At 45.9% G+C, this 22810-nt stretch overlaps 1 protein-coding gene across 1 annotated transcript; it reads left to right on the forward strand.

Moving 5' to 3' along the window:
- Positions 1-493: 493 nt before the first annotated feature.
- Positions 494-21511, forward strand: PTTG1IP (PTTG1 interacting protein). The gene is made up of 7 exons (XM_066575657.1): positions 494-632; positions 6179-6231; positions 7033-7141; positions 10091-10199; positions 11936-12001; positions 13359-13405; positions 18043-21511. The coding sequence occupies exons 1-7, from the start codon at positions 566-568 to the stop codon at positions 18084-18086; spliced, it is 495 nt and encodes a 164-aa protein (XP_066431754.1). The 5' UTR covers positions 494-565; the 3' UTR covers positions 18087-21511.
- Positions 21512-22810: the final 1299 nt, after the last annotated feature.

Here is a 22810-nt window from a genome sequence, read left to right on the forward strand (position 1 = left end):
GTTTGCGGAGGGACCGCGGGGCGGACAGCTTCTATTGACTTCAATGGAAGCCGTCCGCACGGAGCTGCACATAATCGCAGCATGCTGTGACTTCTCCTCCGCGAGCGAAAACTCGCAATCGATTTCCGCCTGTGTAGAGAAAATCGTGTTTTGCCATGGCATACTATGGGCGGCATTTGCCGCGGTATCAGGAGGCGGATGCCCGCTCTGGGTTCTGCAATGCAAATCCGCAAATGTGCAGGCGGCTTATACGAGTATATGACCATACAATGTGGTCATGGTCTAACTCTGGAACTACTGAGCCGGCTGCTCGCACTCCATGACTTCATCATGGCGTCACCATCTCACGCCCAGCACAGAGGCCCGGTGACGTCACTACTACAGTTTCGTCAGGGCGGGACTAAGCGGTCACGTGATGAGCCACAGTGAGGTGTAGAGGAAGCAGAAGTCTCCAGTCTGGTGGGTGGGTGCGAAGAATTTCTGACGTCGGCAGTGGGCGTGGTTCCGGCGGGTCACGTGTTGTAAACGGATTGTTGTGGCAGAAGGACGCAGCTGGTGACGGAGGATGGCGCTACTCCGGGTTGTGCTCGCGGTCTTTGGGCTGCTGGCGGTCGTCTCTGCCGCTGATACAGGTGGGAGATAGAAGTGGCCGCACAGGGTAGCTCCCGCTATGCGGTGGGTAGGACTGGAGTACTTTTGGGTTCCTCACTGTGAAACTACAACTCCCAGCCTGCACTGCACAGGAGGAGCATAGAAACTCTCCAGTACTACCAAGTGTGCGCAGTGTGAATGCCGCTAGGGGGCGCACTATAGGGTGGTGGCGGCGGCTGTGTTGTAGGGAGGGGAGACTTTATTATTTTTTTACATTGTATTTAAAGGGGTTGTCCCGCGCCGAAACGTTTTTTTTTTTTTTGATAACTTCTGTATGGCTCATAATTAATGCACAATGTACATTACAAAGTGCATTAATATGGCCATACAGAAGTGTATAGACCCACTTGCTGCCGCGGGACAATCCCTTTAAGTGTTTAGAGCCCCCATAAGATAACCTGATAGGTGGGCTGCTGGTAAGGCCCGGGCTTCAGAGCTCTCATCAGTGAGGTTGGACTAAAGGGGGATCCCTCTACTTCTTGTAGAGTCTTGTTAGTGCTGACCAACAGACTAGTAGATGATGGCTGGTGGGGACCCCCGCTCAGATCCCCCCAACAGCTGGTTTCTGGGGCCGTTCTCACTGTGGTCAGGGCTGGAGGGCAGCCGTCTGGGTTGATCTTGCAGATGTAGCTGCCATTGAATTTAAAGGGGGCTGAGCTGTCGTACCCACCCTGATCGCAGTGACAGCGGGATCGGAGCGTTGGATCCCTGCTAATCATCTATTGATTACCTGTTGGTCATCAATAGCAAAAATTAGGGAAGTCCCAGAATCCCCCATGAAGGTTCAGTTTTTGCAGACTTTATATAAACTTCATGTTCGTATCCCAAACGGTAACGGGCATCGCCTCCTGAGCCCCAACGTCCGAGGGTCCGCAGCGGGGCTGTTGTATGGCAGTGGAGCTTCTATACAGGCTGCCATTACAATGTTTGTGGTGTTGGCTTGTTTGATGAATACGTCTTTGTGCAGTAACTGTAACCCTTTAGTGACCGGCCTAGGGCCAAGCAGTTTTCAGAGTCGCATTGCAAGAGCCATAAGTTGTTGACATGGCCACATGAGGCATTGTTTATTGTGTGTGCGTGTAAAAAAATTTTTTGGTGGCACTCTGGCGTACACACAATGTATTGTATAACTATTTATTTCCATCATTGTTTTTTGGGCTTTGTTTTCACAACATTCACCATTTCATAAAAATAACAATTTTTCATCTGGATTCAGAGTGGTGGTTTTTTTTGTTTTTTTTTTTGTTTTTAAGAAAAACAATTTAAACTGCATTCTGGGGCTTATTTACACGACCGTATATCGGTTGGGTTTTCACGTCCGACCGATATACGGTGTCCTTGTCTGCAGGGGGAGGAGGCTGGAAGAGACGGGAGCAGGAACTGAGCTCCCGCCTCGCCACTATTTGCAATGAAAGGGGCGGAGCTAAGTCCTGGGACATTATTGAACTTTTTTAAAGCGCTGCGGAATAAGTTGGCGCTATACAAATAAAGATTATTATATTATTATAGTATTTCTTAGAAGATATGATTGTTTGATTACTTATGTAGTGCTTTTAACAATAACTATATCATCCACCCATTAGGCTGTCTCTGAGGCAGAGTCTTACAGGCCGAGTTACATGGTGGCCTTTTTCAGGCCCCCGGCTGTAATGGGAGTCCATTGATGAAAGGAGCAGTTGCCCCACCTTGTCATCTACTTACATACTGCAGTTGCTATCGATTGTGGCATGTAAGGGGTTAAACTGTCAGGACTTAAAGGGGTTGTCCCGCGGCAGCAAGTGGGTCTATACACTTCTGTATGGCCATATTAATGCACTTTGTAATGTACATTGTGCATTAATTATGAGCCATACAGAAGTTATAAAAAGTTTTATACTTACCTGCTTCGTTGCTAGCGTCCTCGTTCCCATGGAGCCGACTAATTTTCGCCCTCCGATGGCCAAATTAGCCGCGCTTGCGCAGTCCGGGTCTTCTGCTCTCTTCAATGGAGCCGCTCGTGCAGAATGCCGGCTCCGTGTAGCTCCGCCCCGTCACGTGCCGATTCCAGCCAATCAGGAGGCTGGAATCGGCAATGGACCGCACAGAAGAGCTGCGGTCCACGGAGGGAGCAGACCCCGGCGGCCATCTTCAGCAGGTAAGTATGAAGACGCCGGACCGCCGGGATTCAGGTAAGCGCTGAGCGGTTTGTTTTTTTAACCCCTGCATCGGGGTTGTCTCGCGCCGAACGGTGTTTCAGTTCCTAACAGTTTCAGCCGGAACCTGGCTGTCAGCAGTCAGTCAAGTCACCACCTTAAAAACATGTATGTGCAGGTTTAAAGCCCATGAGTGACCTCCGTCAAAAGGCTTATTGGGCTAAGGGGTTAATATGACTTTTGATAACTCGGACATGCATTGCTTCTAGTGATCCTGTGAAGATGGCATTATAGTGATTTAGTGTGATCTTGGTTTAGAGTATCAAAAGGACGTGTACATGTGTTTCATCGACTACAGCAAGGCACGTGATTGGGTCGAACATGACAAGCTGTCGAAGTGTCTGAAGGAAATGGGCGTCCCAGAACATACTGAACAGCTTATAAGGTCGCTTTACAACAACCAAGAAGCAACAGTCAGGACAGCTTATGGAAACCTGGATTGGTATGGAATTGAGAAAGGCGTACGGCAAGGCTGCATTCCATCACCTTCTCAATCTGTATGCAGAAATGATCAGGAGGCGATGCAATCTGGACCAATCAGAAATCGGAGTCAAAATCAATGGCAGAAATGTCAACAACCTCCGATATGTAGATGACACCACCCTGCTTGTAGAAAGTGAGAGGGACCTGGAATACCTTATCCGATGAGTGCAAAAGGCAAGCAAACACATAGGACTGTATCTCAATAGCAAGAAGATGTAAGTCATGACCACGATGGGCAACGGTACCGTAAAAAGTAACAACAAAGAAGTTGAGACGGTCTAAGATTTCATCTTCCTTGGATCCAGAATCGATTGCAATGGGCAATCTGGACCTGAGATCAAGAGACGGATTACACTTGGTAGGAATGCAAGGAATTGAGAAGACCTGGAAAAGCAAGGATATTAGCATTGCAAGAAAAACCACACTGGCCAATGCATTCGTCTTTCCCATAACGACGTATGGTTGGAAAGTTGGACGCTCAGGAAAACAGACAGAAGGGAAATTGATGTGTTTTGAACTCTGGTGCTGGAGGAGAATGCTACGGATACCTTGGACCGCCATGACAATGAACAAGGTAGTCTTAGATCGCGTCAGACCGAAAATATCACTAGAGGGCAAAATCATCAAACAGCGGCTTTCTTCTGGCCATATGATGCACGCTAACTCACTGGAAACAGTACTGATGCTTGGCAAGGTCAGTGGAAAGAGAAGATCAGGACCACAAAGAACAAGATGGCTAGATACAATCAAGGCCACCACCAACATAACATATCAATCGCAGCCGTGAAAGACAGAAACGCGTGGAGAACATTTATCCATAGTGACTGAAGGTCGGATGCGACTGAACGGATAATCCTCATCAGTGTGGTCTTGTAGTGGGCCTTACAGGGACACTGTCATCACCTCCTGAGCCCTATAAACTTCAATAGGGGGCTGAAAGGTGAAAGAACGGGAGTCGGGAGAGATATGCTTCATATTCACCAGGCGTCCCGTTCCAGCGCTCTGTCCCTACGAAGTCAGGGTCTCTATGGCAGCTGTGTGCACAGGAGTCAACCTGCTGGCACGTGCTGATTTCTTGGGGGCCCGGTGAGTATGAAACGCAGCCCCCTCCCCGGACACAACGTTCCCTCTAATTTTGAGCCCTATAACATAGGTGCTCAGAAGTGAGCCCAATATGCTTTTTTTGTGCTATACCTGCAGCGAGATGAAGAGTTGGGATCGTATATTGATACCGCTCTCCAGCACTTTCCGTTCTGCCTACCTGGTTGGTGGCCATGATGCAATAGTATTGAGAAAGTCTACCTATCCATAGACTTGGTCTATATTAACTTCTGCGTTGGACGCTCCATTACAGCCTTTTTTTTTTTTTTTTGCAGCGCTATCTTTCCACTTACTATGGCGGACACCTGGCTAACCTCAATAAGACAGCGGCCCATACAGTGCTTTGCATCTTATAGCTGAAGCCATGATACAGATATGCACATGGCCTAAAAGTCCGTAATGGTTGTTTAATTTCTTTTCTTCGTTAATGAACAGTGAGTGCCCCTTGCTGGAGGTTTTCATGTAAGGCATATTTTGGGAGTGTTTGACATTACGAGCAGAAACGCACTTTCCCGCGGTTGTGTCTAACTATTACAGTGGAACCTAATTGCTCCCAATACCTTTGCCCTCCCCCGGGTTGTAATTAGACTCGCTGCTAGAATAACATTTCTCAGAGTTGCTATTGGTGTCGGTGCAAAACAAACCTTGTTCTGATTGTTATTCTGTGTCCTGATCTACCAGCCGGTGGAATAACTAATCTTATTAACTCCGCTGGCTGTGCGAGATAAATCACTGCCGTGCAAAGTGTGGAACCGGCCGGACGTCCCAGCTACGTGATTGTTGGACTTAATCCTCTGAGGTTTATTGGCAGCAGCTGCACTCGTAATAAATGTGTCAACCTGCTATTTGATCAAGTCAAGGTGTTAGTAGTGTGCTAGTCACCGCAGATGACAGATGGCCTCATCTGCATACTTGTGTTCGTGTCATTGCTTCAGAATGAAATTGCATAATGCATCGAAACATCCGGAGCGCAAAAGGTTTTATTGGATGATAAATTAATTAGATTTTTATTTATTTTTTTTATTGCCAGTCCAATACTGAGCCATAAATGTGCCATCCCGTTTTGTTCTTACTCAATTGATATAGTCTTGGCTTATGGTGATTTCTTTTTAGCAGTGTCCTCGGTCAGGGTCAGATTCCGCTGCTGCATGCGGAATCCGATTCGCCTTTGGACATTGGGCCTAAGGGTACTTTCCCACATGGCAGATTTTGATGCTAATCCGCAGCTGATTTCACCCTCTCAATTAAAAGGGTGAAGCCTGCTGTGGATCCCTTTAAAAATCCGTTCCAGTGGAGCAGAATTGTGGCTCAGAATTTGCATTGTGTAAAGTCTGCTACATGTGAACATGCCTTTAACCCTTTGCAATCCAATTTTGGATTCGGGATTTCCTAGGGGGCTTTTCTCTTTCTGCCATTATACAATGGCACCATCTGCTGGCTAGGGCCAGTACTGCAGTATGTGACATGTCAGAGAGGCCCCACGACAACAGAGCGGCCAGTATTCTACAGTAAGAATACCCTGCCGGGTGTCTTCCGACATCAGAGGCGTACAGTCTTCAATCAGAATGTCTTTAGACGTCAGAGTGGATTGGAAAGGGTTAAGGGAGGACAGGTGGAATATCTTGACCCAGCATGTTCAGTTGTCATGCTTCCTGGGATGGAGTGCATTATTGCTCTGTGGGAACTATGTATAACATGGCGGTGTTGTATACCGTGGAGTAATGTCTTGCATTTATTGACGTGTTTTTCAGAGTGTTCCCAAATGACAAACACAACCTGTGAGACCTGTTTGAAGAATGTGAAGGTAAGTGCTGCAGTCGACACGCCGACATACCTTGTGTTCCTTCTGATCTTGCAGGGAATGCTGCTGCGCACTGGGGTGCGGCTGAGCTAATCTCAGGAGCCTGTGAACTGGGGGTGTGCTCCTGGGGGGTCACTTTTTGGGTTGTCTACTATTGCCATCTAAAGCGTTTGACTTGAAACGGAGCTCTGTCATGGGTAGAGCCGTGGCCCTATCGTGTAGAGTGATAGTTTGCTCCCTATACACAAGGGAAGAGCGCTGGCGGTCTACCGGCGGTGGGTGGGGAGAAGACAGTGTGGACCACCTATGGGACTTGGAGCTTCTTTTCCAAGTCAAAGATGACTCCAGTAGACACCAGAAGCCTATTCACAACCCTGAGGCCAAGCAGATATGCTTTGGGCCTGCTTGTATATAACACAGAATACTTTACAACTCTGACACAATGGGAACAATTAAAATTCATCAGTGGGGAAAGTCTAGTCAGACTTGCTGAGCGCAGTGGCCTTGTCTGCAGACTGAGTGGTCTCCAGCTTGGAATTGTAGCAGTGCAGCAGGTTGGAGACCACCGATGTAGACTATAGGAGGAGACCGTTATAGGCAGGGGCGTAGTTAAATGCTCAGTGGCCTGGGTGCAGAAGTTCAGCTCAGCCCCCCTTTCACCCCCTCCCCAATCCCTCCGGCCCACCTGTACCTGTGCTGCATACAGCTGCAGAATGAATTTCCATACATGATCTAGCCCCGTGGAATAAGCTTTCCAAACATGACTTATTTCCTGGACTACATGAAAATGTGTTTTCCTCGCAGTGTTTATGGTGCAACACGAACAGAAGGTGTCTGGATTATCCTGTCAGGAACATCCTGCCGCCCTCATCGCTCTGTAAACTGAAGGATGCCCGCTGGGGGATCTGCTGGGGTGAGTAAATATTTGAAATATGGGCATTTCCCATCTTACCACACAAACGCTGATGGCCGTTTTCTAGGGTACATACTGAAACGTTACTTAGCGTTGTACAGTATAGTAAAACTCCTTTTAGGCTTCCCTTTTTTACACTTTGTGGCTTTAAAAAAAAAAAAAAGTGACTTACACTTCTTCCTCTTTTTCAAAGCTATTGTTCTCTTATTTTTGACACGGGCAGTTTTGGGTGTTTCCTCTATCCCTTCCTCCCACACACTCAGAGCACGCTGCGTTTCCAGGGTGAGCCAAAGAATAGAAAAGTATCGGAAGAAAAGTGAGGCTTCATACAGGTTTCTTTAAAAAAAAAAAGTTGCCATTTTCATGGCTGCAGTTTCATGCAAAAGGGATGTTCTTCATAAAAAGTTTAAAAATAAGTAAGATGGACCAACACCTCTGCAGCGCCACCTATTGGATAGCAGCATTCCTGCAAATTAATGTCCGACCCTTCATACAGATCTTTACAACAATGATTGGGAATTGAAAGCCAGAATCCATACACAGACTGCTGTTTCGGGGTGTTTACCCCTCATCAGTGTGCAATAGGAATCTGGTTTGGCTAGTGAGCCATGTGGGCCAGGAGGTGTAACATCACTCCTAAAGGAGAGCACCTATAAGGTGAGTGAGGCGACTTATAAGGCTATTTTATGCTACTCTGGAAAAGATATGCTGCAATCCCATAGGTGGCGCTGCAGAGGTATTGTTCCATCTTCCCTTTTAGCATATTACCCAGAGGAGCGTGTATGGCCTTGTAAGTCTCCTCACTCACCTTCTAGGTGCTCTCCTTACGATGTGATACTATAATGCGCAAGTAAAAACTGCAGCATGTTCTAAATTACTACATGCTGCTTGCTATAGAGCTCTGCTGTTCTCTATGGGTGCTTTTGTATGCAATGTCACTAAGTGACACAGTGAGAAATTAACGAAATAAAACCAGTAAGCCTGCAGCATGAGCCTACCACACGCCCGCATGAGCCTGCCCGAATGCTTATCCTAAATTGGGCAGTGTCTGAGTTAGGAACTTGTTGGGTTTTGTCCGTGTTCTGGAGATACTTTCAGAAGTAGTAGGTGCTCTGCTAAAAACTTGGATATATGTATGTTGCTTCAACTGGAGTTGACTAACCTCCTGTATAGACTGCTTCGGCCACTTATCTCTGTGGACCAAGTACTTGTGCAGACAGTTCTGCAGCGTTTATTTCTAATGAAGGTCTCATACAAGCAGATTTGCATTGTGGAGTCCACCATCGCTGTTTGCGCGGACGATGTGCGGTAATGGGCAGAACTTTCAGCCTGGGTTCACGCTAGGCGTATTCCCGTCGGAAATCTCGCGGTTTGGCCGCAGCAGAAACCGCAAGATTTCCACCGGGAGAACCGCCGCGGCGGCTTTGAAGCGGCCCGGCCGCTCACTCTTTCGCTGCGGCCGGCGCTCCCATAGAGGAGAGCGCGGCCGCAGCGGAATGAAAAAAAGAATGGACATGCTGCATATTCTGGAACCGCGGCCGCCGCAGCCGCGGTTCCAGCCGGACTTACCGCAGCAGATTGGCCGTCCCGTGTGGACGAGATTTCTGAGAAATGTCGTCCACATGGCTGGCTAATCCCGAGATTAGCGGCTGCGGGCGGATTTGCCGCGGCGAAATTCCACGCGGCAAATCCGCCCTGTGTGAACCCAGCCTCAGTTTTGTTCACACTGGCAGGTAGGAATTGCAGCATGCTCTATTCTACGTATGGCCTCTATTGATACCTATGGATATGTCTGATCCGCACTGCATACAAGATCTGCCCACGACGACACAAGAGTATGTCGCCTGGGCCGAGAGCTGTTCAGTGAATGGAGGCAGAATGTGTCGGAGATCTCTTCCAGTCGGCCGCCTCCATTCACTGCATACAAGTAGTAGTTCAAAGATTGAAGCCTCCTGGAACGAGAAGTTGCTCGCTAGTTGCTTCATTTCGGTGAACTGGAAGGTAGTGACCGGCGCTGTGTCGGATCTCTGAGGTCCTGTTCACACAGTGTGGTCCATGATACGGTCCTTGGATACAAGGAAGAGCAGCACAGGCTTTTCCCAGAAGGTTCTTCTCACTCTTTTGTGGAAGTACTTTGCAGTCTTTCCTTTCACGCACTCCTCGTTATCCAGAGACACTCCATGTTCTCCCGCCGTCCGAGGAATAGACATTTAAGCTGCTGTCGATCTGCAGACGTCTTCACCTCCCGGCTCCGTATAAAGACGGTGGGTGATCGAACCTCTTGTGTTTACTGCTGTATCTATGCTTCCGGTTAACATAATGTTTCAGTGTCTGTAATCTCAAGGTCTTCTGTTGGTATCTGGAAGCCGCCGGCTACACAAATCTAATATGGATCGCTCAGGAATGTTCATGTGCTCTCATGTGACTTCTTATAAGAAGCACGGGGCACGGATTTGCAATCATGGTCTCATTTTACGTTTTATCTCCCTGAGCCTGTACACGAGGTTATGGAGGTTTGGTGGTTTTTTTTTTTGGTACTTTTTCCCCATGTACAATATAGTTCGCACCGTATCTCGTCATCTCGAACAAACATTATTCTGCCAAGTATAGATGCTCTGCCCTTTAAGGGTGTTTCCTTGTTTGTAGGAAAAACGCCTTGCTTCTCCCAGCATGCTTCACACAGGCTTCTCTCTAGGGGAAAAAGAAGCCTGGAAAAAGTGCATGTGTATCTGGTTAAAAAAAAAAAAAAAGTTATAAACCTGAAGTTTGGGGGGTGTTCTGAAGTTAGTAAGACTGATGAAAAAGCCTTACAGGTACGTGATTGATTGATCTGGATGGACATTGGTACATGATTTGATTGCTCCTAATTTCCGTATTTCCTTATCTAATAATGCATAATTTATTTAGGCGTTACCAGCAACCAAACCTAATCTTTTTTTCTGTTTTTAGTTAATTTTGAAGCGGTGATCATCACGGTCTCTGTGATCGGAGGAGTCCTCATTTTGTCCCTGGTCATCTGCTGCTACTGCTGCTGTTGCAGGAGAAAGAAGAATAGGAAGTAAGTATCAGAGCGGATATGCTGGGGTCCTCTTCACACTTTACCTTTATCTCATTGGTTTCCACGTCTTATTGGGGTCCTTCTTAGTCCCATAGTATGCAACTATGGAAAAGGGACTACATCTTACGTAAAGGGGTTGTACCTGAATAGCACACTTACCCACAGGGTAGGGCATAACTTGCTGATCGATGGGGGTCTTTCCACGGAAACCCCTGCCGATCTGGAAAAAGACTGGCGTGTCCCACTCTCCTATCCTTGTGAGGGATGCTTTATCCTCCACAGTGACTTCACCCGGAATGAAGCGTTGGCTAAGCTTGAGTGGTCAGCGCTCTGCTCACTTCAGTGTGAGTGACGGAAATACCAACGTGGGTGCCACTCGGGTATCTCAGCAGTCCCATTTGAATGTGAATGAAGTTCTGGTATAAATAAATTGTTCAGATTCCCGGGTTCAGTGAGAATCTTAATGATTAGCATCCAGTGTAAATACACGCCGACTGAATGGCAAAACATAAGTCCTCCTTCCAACTGACTGATTTCCGCCGCGTAATACGTGGCGAAAATCTGCCGCGTTGCCCGCAGCTATTAGGCTCTATTAAACCTAATAGCACAATGCTCACGGTGCGGAATTCCATCGCGGATTTCCGCACCGTGAAATCTTCCGTTCTCACCCGCGGCATGCTCTATTTGCCGCGGGTGTACGCGCGGCCGGCTTCCATTGCAGTCAATGGAAGCCGTCCATTAACTCTATCTTCTGCTGTAGCACAGCGGAAGATAGCGTGAAATCGCCTCTCTGCCTACCGCCGGCGCGTCATGTGACGCTGTGAGCGTGTCTTGTGACGTGGCCAGCGTCTTGCATGACGCTGCGGCGCGTCACGCCGAAACGTCATGCGGGACCCAGGACGCCGGATCCGCTGGTAAGTATGGGGTCTCTGGGGGGCGCCGTGACGGGCTTCGCCGCAAAATATTTCGCGGCAGAGCCAGTCACGGCCGTGTGCAGCCGGCCTAAGAGAATGAATTATCCTTTTGAGCTTCTGCAGGCATAAAAACTGAATGCCAATCGGCCCATATAAACAGGCAGTTGTTCAACCATAAACAACGGCCTGTTTACTGTGAATGGAGGCGGGTTGGACGGCACGATCTCTGGCCCGCTCCTCCTCCATTCACTGAGTGAGGATCGTTTCTATGTCAAAGCACAGAACAGTCATCGCTAGTGCGTGTAAATGGCCCTAAGTAGGGGTTATCAAAACTACCTAATTACTGTTCAGTGTTAATGCATGCTTAGCGAATTATATATAATCGCTACCTCTCTGCTGGGTGCATGCTCATTACAATGTATCTAACCCTATGCAAGGGCCTTTATTTGCATTCTTTTAAACTGATCTTGACAGATAAGCACCCCTACATATATTATCTGATTGGCTTGTGAAGTAGCTGGATCCCACTTTTCATAAGTGCTTTTAAACACAGTATGTTGCACTGATGGGTGGAATTGGCTTTTATGTTTTTGGAGAAAGGAAGGGGGGGGGGGGCGCCCTATATGCAGTAGCTTATATAATAAGTGTTATATTTAACTCTGTCTGGAGATGATGTATACCCTGGCTGTGTCTGCTGAGGTTGCTTAACAGCATCCACGAACCATAGGGCTATGGTGCATCGATCTGATCGCCATACTTTTCTTTCTTTTTCTTTTCCTTTTTATTTCCACCCCCACCCTCCAAAAAAAAACAACAATTCAGCTCAAGTCTGGAGACTGAAAAATCCATGAGGGAGAATGAAGAGAGACGAGTTCGTCAGGAAGAGAGGTAAGAAAAGTAAACTGGATGTGAAAAAAAAACAACAAAAAACTGACATGCTTTTTGGAAGTCTTTTTTTGATTATGGGTCTTATCTAGGACAATCGGGTCCCTGCTGGGTTTTTCCCGCAGTCGGGTTTTGTATATTCAGGAACCACCAATACAATCACTCTTGTAGAGAAAAGCAAAATATTGTGCAAGAGATCTTCTTTTCAATGGACAGCTGTGGTCGAGAGCCACACATGGCGTAACTTTCAGCTAACGGCCTTGGGCTTAACGGCTGTGATCAGGGGCCAATATAATGGGTCTCTGATCATGTGATGACCAGTATCGGCCACTGCAGAAAATTTAAGTGTTAATTTGAACTTAACTTTTTCACCCCACTTGTTCTCACTATCTCAATGGCTACTTTGTGTAAGGAGAGACAAAGACAACAATTACTGCTGCATTTATCCCGTTAAAGACAAAGTGCTGTAAACGGTGCTTGGCCTTGGGCTTTAATTCCAGCCAAAAGTAAAGAAGCGGTATTGGTGTAAAGCTCCTGCAGTACAGAAGGAGCAGGTCAGGTGCTTAGCCGTTGGATAGCCAAAGACCCAGAGGAGAAGACAGAAGCCGTTTATAACAGCCCCACCTTCTCCTTTGCAGGCTGGACAGCACAGCTCAGTGAGTGCTATATAGTGAATAGGAGAAGTAACAGTACAGTTACCCGTTGATCATGTGATCACTGGTGGCCACGGCTAATCTGCAGGGTCTTAGACCCTAGCTCAGCTCTACTAGGGATTGCTTTAACTTTAGTGGGATATTTTTCCCTTTAACTGGGGCTCATGCTCAACTTAAACAATCACTATATCTGTCCTGTAATGTCAAAACATAGGTAGAAAATGGAGAACCCACTCTCGCATTTTTTTTTTTTGCGCTTTCTGCGATTTAATAACCACTCCCCCCTCCGATCCTGGCCACAACCGCCGGTATAAGATAAGCCCCCCCCCCATCAGTGTCTTTTTGTGTCTAACAGCTCATTAATGGGGCTTCTGAGATGGGTTCTCCTGTGGTGTTGCTGGTCCTTCCAACAAAACAGGATTATCCGGAATGGGCATTTAATTGAAACTAATTGAAGCTTTTGAGTGATCCCATCAGTTGAGGTCACTGTTCTTTAGAGATGGTGGTCTATCCAGTATTGTGAGCATACTTGTGATGGCAAGATGTGATACGACAGGGATCACATGGGAAAAGAATTTCAGCAAGGAGCCCAGCCATGGACTTGAATTGGATGTGGCGCCCTCTGCCAATAACGCAGGGTCACTCAGTTTGTAGTTTCATACTGGATTACGTAACTTTAAAAAAAAAATTCTTTGTGTGTTTTTCAGGAGGGTTCAGATGAAATCTCGACATGATGAAATAAGGAAGAAATATGGTAAAGCTCCTTTCATTTCCTTTTTACTTTCCCAATAATTAAGGGAACTGTGTGTGAAAGCGGCAGGGTGAGGTTTATTAAAAAAAAACAAAAAAAAAACTTTCTGGTATGTAACCTTTGAATTTTCACATGGTGCAAAAAAGTGAGAAATTTTGGCAAAATGCCGTTTATAACCAACCTGTGTTCATGTGTAATAGACGGAGCAGCAGTTCTCATATAGTTATAGGGCTGACATTCTAACCCCTTTGCACAGGAGGATGTACATGTATGTTGGGAGGTGTATGGGGCAGGCTTGGGAGTTGAGCCCATTCTGCACCCAGCTGACACCCACTTACAACAGCTGCAATCGACACTAGTGTTGATTGTGGCCCTATAAGCCCTCAGATGCCACAATTCAGGCTTAATATGCTAATGTTTAAAATGAAGTGTACTACAGTACAGAAGTATTGCAGTATATTTTTAAGTACTTTTATATGATTCCTTAAGTGACACCATTACAAAATAACTTGTCTGTCAAACTAGCCCTCATACAGCTTTTTTTCGACTGGGGGAGTTATCTTTTATTTTTTTCAACCCCCTCCATTCCAAGAGCTATAACAAATGGCCCAGAAGTGACTGGTTTAAAGTATTTATACAATGTACAGTATGCCACCCAGTGGTGACTGTTGTGTACTGCTTGTGGTTTAAGGTTTTTATATGCATTTCCATGGCTGCCTGCAACATTTTCAAGTACTGATTGCTAAAAACTTTCAGTACAGTGTTATCCATACTAGTCTGATATCACGATTGTCCCAGGATGATCTGCTTGGGATGTCTCTCCATGTGCTAGAACAGTAAGCAGTCCTGCTAAATCCATCCTGTCCATGCATTTACATGGTGGTTATTCTTTTGAATTGCCACCTTTTAGTGCTACATTGTGACTTTTTTTTTCTCCCCCAGCAACAGGCATGGATCACTGGATGTAAAAAGTCGATCACTGGGCCAACCTCCTGTTTTAACCTCTTTCCACTGCAGCCCTCTCTTGTGTGTGTTTTTTGCGCATGGGGACGTGTTTTTTTTTTTTTTTTTTTTTACGTCATTGCTATTTTTTTTTGATGAGACTATTGGGTAAAGGGGATTTTTAAACTATTAATGGTCGGAAAATGCAGAAAAACTGTACACAAACTATTGTGAAAACCCCAATCAGCCACTTACAATAGAACTAACAGAATTAGAACCTGATATCGTGAAGGCTACCAAATCTGAAAGCTTCTGGAATCCATTGCATACCTGCTGATCTGTTTAACCCCCTGCCAGTCCAGACCCTAACAGCACTCTGTCGTAAGATTTGGGAAACCAAAACGTGGCCAAAAGATTATGCATGGTCTGCTTTTCGTGCTGCTTCCCCAAAAATGGGCGACCTGAGAGAATGCTGAAACTATTACATGATGGCCCTAATATAACATGCAGGCAAAATCCTACTGAAGATTATACATAAACCCATGACTGATAGTGGAACGGGATCTCACTGACGCACAAGCTGGTTTTGGCGAAACAAGAGACCAAATTTAAATTCTCCGCTGGATCATGGAAAAGGCCTGGGAATGCCGGAAGGAAGTGTACATATCTTCGTGGTAACTGCAGCGGATTGTATCTCAAATCTATCAAACTTTACAGGAAAGACCAAAAACATTCCCATATTGCCCCCATCATCTTGATTGGATCTATAGAAAGAGAGGGAATTTGACTGTTTCTCATTGGTTTGTTGACATAAGACACCGGTGTAGTTCACTAGATTGGCCACCAGGGTGCAAGAAACCAACATTTTTATTTTTTTTTCCCCCAACATATGACCTATTGCAGTTACCACAACGATATGCTTTGATTTACAGCAAAGCCTTTGATTGCATTGAACACAACGAGCTGTGGCCATGCCGAACACATTTGAATGGTAACAGAATGGTTCAAAATTGGGAAAAGCATCCACCAATGCTGCATTGTTTAACCTGTATGCTGAGGTAATGCAATTTAGATGAATCCAACATTGGAGTCCAGATTGGTGGACATCCTAGAGCTGTCATCCTGGGCTGCTTTGCTTAGATTTACTCCAAAAACTGTGGGGTCAAAATGTGCAGTAGGTCCCTAGATGAATGTGTTATTGTCTAGTTTTCAAAATGGGGTCATTTGTGGGGGTGCTCCATAATTTTGGTTGCTCAAGGGCTCTACACGTGGGCAATGGGGCCTAAAAACACCTTCAAGGAAAATGACTGTTCTGAAAGCCACGGGCAGCTCCTTTCGGTTTGGGCCCTGTTGTGCATACGGACATAAGATTAGGGCCACAATGGGTATGTTTCTGAACACGGGACATGCAGGGGGATCCATTTGGGGGTAAAAATCCTCATTTTCATGTGAATTATAGAAAAAAAAATCCTGTCTTTAAAATTACATATTTTGCAAAAATATGAAATTATTTTTTTCTCCTCTAAATTGCATTAATTCCTAAAAAAGAAACTGTGGGGTCAAAATACTCCTGACACCCCTCAGTGAATATATGAAGGGGGTGTAGTTTTTAAAATGGGGTCATTTGTGGGGGTATCTATCATTCTAACACCTGTGAGCCTTTGCAATCTTGGCTTGGTGCAGGAAAACAAAATGTTCAGTGTTGTATAAATGTAAACATTACTTATCGTCTCCTAAATGGTTAAAAAAACGAAAGTTTTACCAATGTGTGTCCTGAATAAAGTAAACAGATGGAAATATATATCTTATCAAAAATTTCTATATTATGTTTGCACATATTTGAGAGAGTGCAGTTGAAAATGTGAAAAAACGATAATTTTCTTTCCAAACTTTCCCAATTTTTGACGCTTTTAATAAACACAAATGCTATCGGTCTTTTTTTTTCCACCTAAATGAAGTACAACATGTGGCGAAAAAACAATGTCAGAATCGCTTGGATATGCAAAACCTTTACGGAGTTATTCTATGTTAAAGCAACACATGTCAGATTTCCAAAATTAGGCCTGATCATTAAGGCGCAAACAGGCTTGGTCACTGAGGGGTTAAGAAATAGAAGCCTTCAACTACCTCAGATGAAAATCTACAATGGAGAATCGGGAACCAAAATAAAACAAATTGCACAATGTTAAGTATGGATACGTTCTGGAAAAACGAAGACCTAAGCATTGCAACAAAATGCCTAATGGTAAACGCAATCATCTTCCCAATCACAACTTATGGCTGCAGAAGTTGGACACTGAAGAAAATGGTCTGGAAGAAGTTTGATGCCTTTGAACTTTGGTACTAGAAGAAACTTACAAATTCCTTGGAACGCCGAAAACATGAACAATACAGTCCTAGATCGCATCAAACCAAAGTTTCCATTGGCAAAATTACAAACTGGAGACTCTTACTTCATCCAGATATTGCCAACTAATTAGAAACCTCAATAATGCCGGGAGTGGTCAGCTGCAAACCGTCCTGGCCGCCAAAGATCAAGATGTATTTTGGCAATCACTTATGGCAGCCCTTCAGAAGGTCCCAGGCTGTCATGACAGCTGAATGCAAACCCTGATTGTGGTGGGGGTGAGGTGGGAACGCCTTGACCGCCTATCAGGGCATCCAAAGGGTAAATAGCCGTGATCAGCATGGAACAGATCGAGGATGTCGGCTGTCAAAAACGGCTGCCGTGTGTATGTAGCAGGTTTGGCTCCCAAGCCCCCGTACATGTATGATACACATCAGGAAGGGGTTAAAGGGTTGTCTTCATGAATGCAGGAGATACATCCTTAAAGGGTTTCTGAGTTACAGCTTATCTGTAAAACTCCTTTCCCAGGCGCTAAAATACCAACCGGGATGTACTAGCCTCTCCCCGCGCCCACTGTGTCTTAACGGCGGTGCTCGGACCTCCGTACTTGTTTACAGGCTGCAGGCCAGCCCGGTTTATGGGAAATCGCAGGCACTGTAGCCAATAACAAAGCTCTGTGATCGATCGCTGAGCTCTGCTACTGGCTGCTGCGCCTGTAATGTCTCATTAACCGAGCCGGCCTGTAAACGTATCGTCACTGGGGAGCCTTGGAGCAACGCAAACTGGGAACGGAGAGAGGTAAGTATATCATGGCTTGTTATAGTGCCTGGGAGAAGAGTTAAGGCCCATTTAGATGTACAGATTATTGTTGAAAAATCCTCATAACGACTAAAAGTGCGCACTAATCATTACATCTAAGTTTAATGTGTCCTTCAGTTCCACCGGCATAAAGGTGATCGGTGACTTGTTCACTTCTCGTTACGTTTACACACTCCGTGCCACGTAGAATGTGAAGCACTGAACGGTTCTCAATGACCTACCTGTCTAAACAGATCCTATGGAAAGCGTTCATTGCGTTACCCGCATGCAGATTATCGCCGCGGATAACACAATGATATATCGCCCGTGGACAGGAAGCATTAAGATACTTTTATAGATATTTCTGCAGTGCATAGAGCAAAATCTACTATCTTCAAACAGATGATATAAAGTTTCAGAACCGTTTTCTTAAGATTAAATAGGTGTAAAGTTGAGGAGACGGTTGTTTTCTGATTAATACGAACATTCTGTCTTTGCATGTGTCTGTTAGAGAGGAACCAGTATTTAACCTCTCCCTGTTTTTAACTTGCAGGTTTGTTTAAAGAAGATAATCCCTATTCAAAGTTTGAGAACTAAAGGCTGAGAAAATCCAGAACTAAAGAGTTGTCCCATCTCAGCATTTCATTGCTGGGATGAGAAACCCATGACCGTCTCCTGACCAACTCGCCAAGTGTTCAGGTAACGTCCGAGGCGGCAGCCTCACACTATTTCTGTAACGCCCGTTCACTTTAATGGGAGTTACAGGAACGGGGTATGGCTGCCGCCTCGGACGTCTCCTTCATGCTTGGCGAGTTGGTCAGGAAACGGTCATGGGTTTCTCATCTGTCACGACATGCTGGGACGTCTCTTGTAAAAATGTCACTTCTCCACCTTGTGAAAGCAGCAGTTTCTCCTTCTCCAGCACTGACCATTCTATCCTGTGACCATAACTGTAGGACCAACTGTGAAAGAACCTTCATCCCTAATGTCAGATCAGTCATCCAATAATGAAAACGAGCTAGATCATTAGGAAGTGTATTCGGCTGTCATCTTGAATTTTTAGGTTGACTGCAGCAGAAGCACTTTATATATTCCTATACATATGTACAGACCCATATAGATAAGAGTTGGTTAAAGTTGTGTGGTTTTTTTTGTTTGTTTGTTTTTTGTTACCTTTTTATATCCATGACACTCCATTCACTGAGGGTTTATTTTATATTTAACCACCGTGCACATCCTCTTATCTTATCTATTTTTGATCCAAGAAACTTGCATTGCAGTGTACAGTATATATCAACTTTCCAGCTTCATGTCCTCTATCTTTAACCCTTTCCAATCCAATTTTGGATTCAGGGTTTCCTAAAAGGCCTTCTCTTTTTGCTGTTATACAACAGTGCCATCTGCTGGCTAAAGCCAGTGTGTGTGCACCAGAGAGGCTCCGACAGCAGAGTGGCTGGCAACAGACGGTAAGAATACCCTGTTGGACATCTTCTGACATTGGAGCTGTACGAGCTTCAATCAGAATGTAGGAAGATGTCACAGTGGATTGGAAAGGGTTAAAACCACACTGCTAAAGCTCAGCTACGCCTTACCATTATCCAGATTCAAGTTGGTCTTTGAAAGCTGTTCCCTGCTTTTACAAACACTTTTTTTCAATGGCAGTTCTACGTTAATATAGGGGGTTTAATGTTCAAAGCCCTCAGCTATACATTAGCCGGTGTGTGAATCCCTGCTGTAATGGTATCTCTTGCACTGGAGCACCAACATGTCTGTTTTTGATGTCAATGGGAACTTTTTTATATCCCTGTAGAGGAATTGAATTGTTGATGTGGAGTCCCACCACCGACTACAGCTGACTGCTTTGATAGGGGGGTTCTAGATGTGGGAAGTCTTGTGATGAGCTTATTGAGTAACCTTTCTCACATAGATCGCCCGAAGTGGATAACCACTTAAAACTGTTTTAAGTGACTACACTATTGATGACCTAACCTCAGGATAGGTCATCAATAGTTGATCTGCAGGGGTCTACCACTTGGGATCCCCATTAATCAGCCTAGTGGCTGTGGTGCTTGCGGCCTGGCACAGTGCTGTATAGTGACTGTTCCTGGTATTGCAGCTTAGTCCCACTCACTTGAATAGGACTCAGCTGCTCTCAGGCCTTGTGACCAATGAACGTAATGTATGCCTTAGAAAAGGATGCTGCTCTCACCTGAGTGCCTTGGCCTATTCAATTAGCGGATCTGCAGGGACCCCCTAGTGGCGGACCTTGCTGATCAACAGTTGATGACCTATTCTGAGGATAGGTCATTGATGGTATAGTTGTAGAAGACCCTTTAATGTCTGCAAGTAGACATGCTAGTAGCCATACTCCAAAGATTTTGGACAGCTGAATATACAGACTTAGACCATTCTCTGCCAATTATCAGATTGTTACTTTTCTGTAACACTAATGAGCTTTACTGATGCAGAGATCTGTCAAGGTTCTGCTGTGTATGACGTTTCTGGTCATTATCAGGTGATGTATTTAAATTGTGTAGAAAAGCGCATTTTATGCTGAATGGATCTGCATCCAATCATTGGAAAGACAGATTAGGCCATGGATTATGGGAAGGGTCGTCATTTTGTTTTAATTTAATGGCATTGTAGTCCAAGATAACGACCTTTTGAAGATCCAACAAGTTCCGAAAATGATGATCTAAAATCCCTAATATACAGCTAGCATAAGGCAAGTCATAAGTGGTGTGGGCTTGTGCCAGTTGCACTGAGCTGTGACGCAGGGGTGGCATGGTGGAGTCTAAACTGTTGCACCAAAAATGCCTTGGTTCTATGGACATTACTAATCTTAACTTGACCTTCCAGTCCTGGACGAACAAAGATGGCCACACAGCTTCTCATCATTAGTCTAAGGCACTACACCTGCTTCATTGGCCAGTGCTGCCCATGTGAGCAGCACTAGCCAGTCAGAGCAGCATGTAGTGTCTTAGACTACTAATGCATATTAATGCACAATGCATCAGGTAGGCAGAAGCCGTGCTGCCATCTTTGTGCAGTAACAGATGGTCACTTTAAGCTCCTAACTCCGTCGGTTTCTATAGTCTGGGAGTTAATATATTTACACTTGCTCACTTTTTTTTAACATGCAGCTGCACTATTCTGTAATGGAAGTAAAATGCCACATAACTATCTGGACAGTGCCTTAATGCTTTTTCCTCTTTTTGAAAGAGATTCTGTTACCAGCTTCATGAAGTCTGACCGGCAGCAGAGCTCTGAATCACAGATGCGGGCCATGTTGGCTTCTTCCCGCCTGCAGAGTGACAGCTGAATCCCCTTCTGTGTAGAGGGAGAGAGCTGTCACTCCTCATGATGGGGGCGGAGAGAGGCAAGCATGGCCCGCCTCTGTGACTCGGCTCTGCAGCCAGTCTGACTTAATGAAGCTGGTGATAGAATCCCTTAAAATGTGGGTAATTCAAGACCACAGCTACAGCCTTGTGTAGATATATGCCCTTAGGCTGGAAATTAGGGCATCCATTAAAACTGCGAGAAGAATGCTAGCCTTCAGGTAAACTATATTCAGGGAAAGGTAAACATGGCCAAAGTTTTTATAGTTGACTAAATACCTCTTCCGCCCTTTCTAACTTCCTAGATAGGTACACACATCCCAGCAGTTATACATGGCCCTCTAGTGCCTTATAGAAGTGCCACATGTAGTTGTATTTATGAACAGATCTACACTGTGAGCTTTCGCCTTTGCCACTTTTTCCACACTATAACATAAGATTAATGTTTGTTGTACCCAAAAGGTTCCGTTAGTTTATATATTTACTGAAAGTGACTTGTAACAAAGATTTATTATTTGTGCCATAAATAAGCTTGATCAAAGTGCCTCAAAGGGCTGCTATATGTTAATGCAACACTTACATATACATTTTTTTTTTTGAGTAACAATTTTTTGATTACTTTTAAAGATACATTATTCATGTATTTTTTTTAAAATCTAATAAAGAACAAAACTACTTGCTGTATGTGATGTCGTGTATTGTGCTGCTACTGCTCCTTATGTGCCTGTCTTGGAGTCCGTTCGTGTCTGAGATGGGCAGAGCTCACACGGGTAAAGAACCCATTTATTTGAATGGGTTCATTGTAGATACCTCCACACGCCACCTATTGGAAGGCAGTATTCCTGCAAGTCAATGTCAGAGTTTTAAACAAGCGTTGTAACAATGACTGGGAATTGTGAGATAGTCAGAATCTTCTCTAGAAGGTAATGGTACCCGTGCACAGATGGGTGTTTCAGGGTAATTGCGGTCATTCCAAAACCACAAGAGTAAGGGGGTAGTGTTTCTCCCCCACACGATCACCTTTTGGTCATGATTCCTACATTGTTTGTACCTCTACGAAAGCCACTTGTAATACTAAAAATGAAGAATGAGGCGTTTGCAACAAAAAAAATAAAATAAAATAACACTTGCCTGTTCTAAAGTATTATGCATTCATGCTCCTTAAAGGAGATGTCTCGAGGAAGCAGTGATTTTTTATTTTTTTTTGCCCAGTCCCCCTAATTAAACATACATTACTAATTACCCCTGTAAATGACTTTCCTAGCTGGTTCGTACTTACCGTTCCAGCGTTTCAGCAACTTATAAAAGTTTCCCCAAGATGGCCGCCGGCTCTTTCCCCGTCGCTCGCTGCAGCCCGACGTGCGCGCTCCCGAGACGCTGCCAGCTGTGTCTCCATGGCAACCGGACGCCCCGCAGCCGCCAACCAGACGCCCCGCAGCCGCCGACCAGACGCCCCGCAGCCGCCGACCAGTCACCCACCGCCAGGCAGCAGGTAACCGGCGCTAGCCCCCGGCTCCCCAGCGCTACGCTCCCAGCTCCCCAGCGCTAGACCCTCAGCCCAGGTGAAGGCCCCGGAGCCCAGCGCTGGGCTCCGGGGCCTTCACCTGTCAGTGAACATCACCCCCGACCCATCACTTACCCCCCTGGCCCAGCGCTAGTTCCCCCGGCCTAGCGACAGCCCCCCCCTCGCAGCGACAGCCCCCCCCTCGCAGCGGCAGCCCCCCCCGGCGCAGCGACAGCCCCCCCCCCCCCCCATCGCAGCGACAGCGACGACAGCCCCCCCCCCCCCCCCCCCCCCCGGCGCAGCGACAGCCCCCTCGGCCCATCATTTCAGGACAGCTGGGCGGCTTCTCCGGACAGCTGGGCGGCTCTGCACCTTCCTCTAACAGAGGATGGTACAGAATGGCCGCTCCAGCGCGCTCCCGAGCAGTGACAGCTCATCTGCGCAGAAGAGCTGTAGCGGGGAGCACACTGAAGCGGCTC

The sequence above is a fragment of the Eleutherodactylus coqui genome, chromosome 8, assembly GCF_035609145.1.
Source record: "Eleutherodactylus coqui strain aEleCoq1 chromosome 8, aEleCoq1.hap1, whole genome shotgun sequence".
NCBI lineage: Eukaryota > Metazoa > Chordata > Amphibia > Anura > Eleutherodactylidae > Eleutherodactylus > Eleutherodactylus coqui.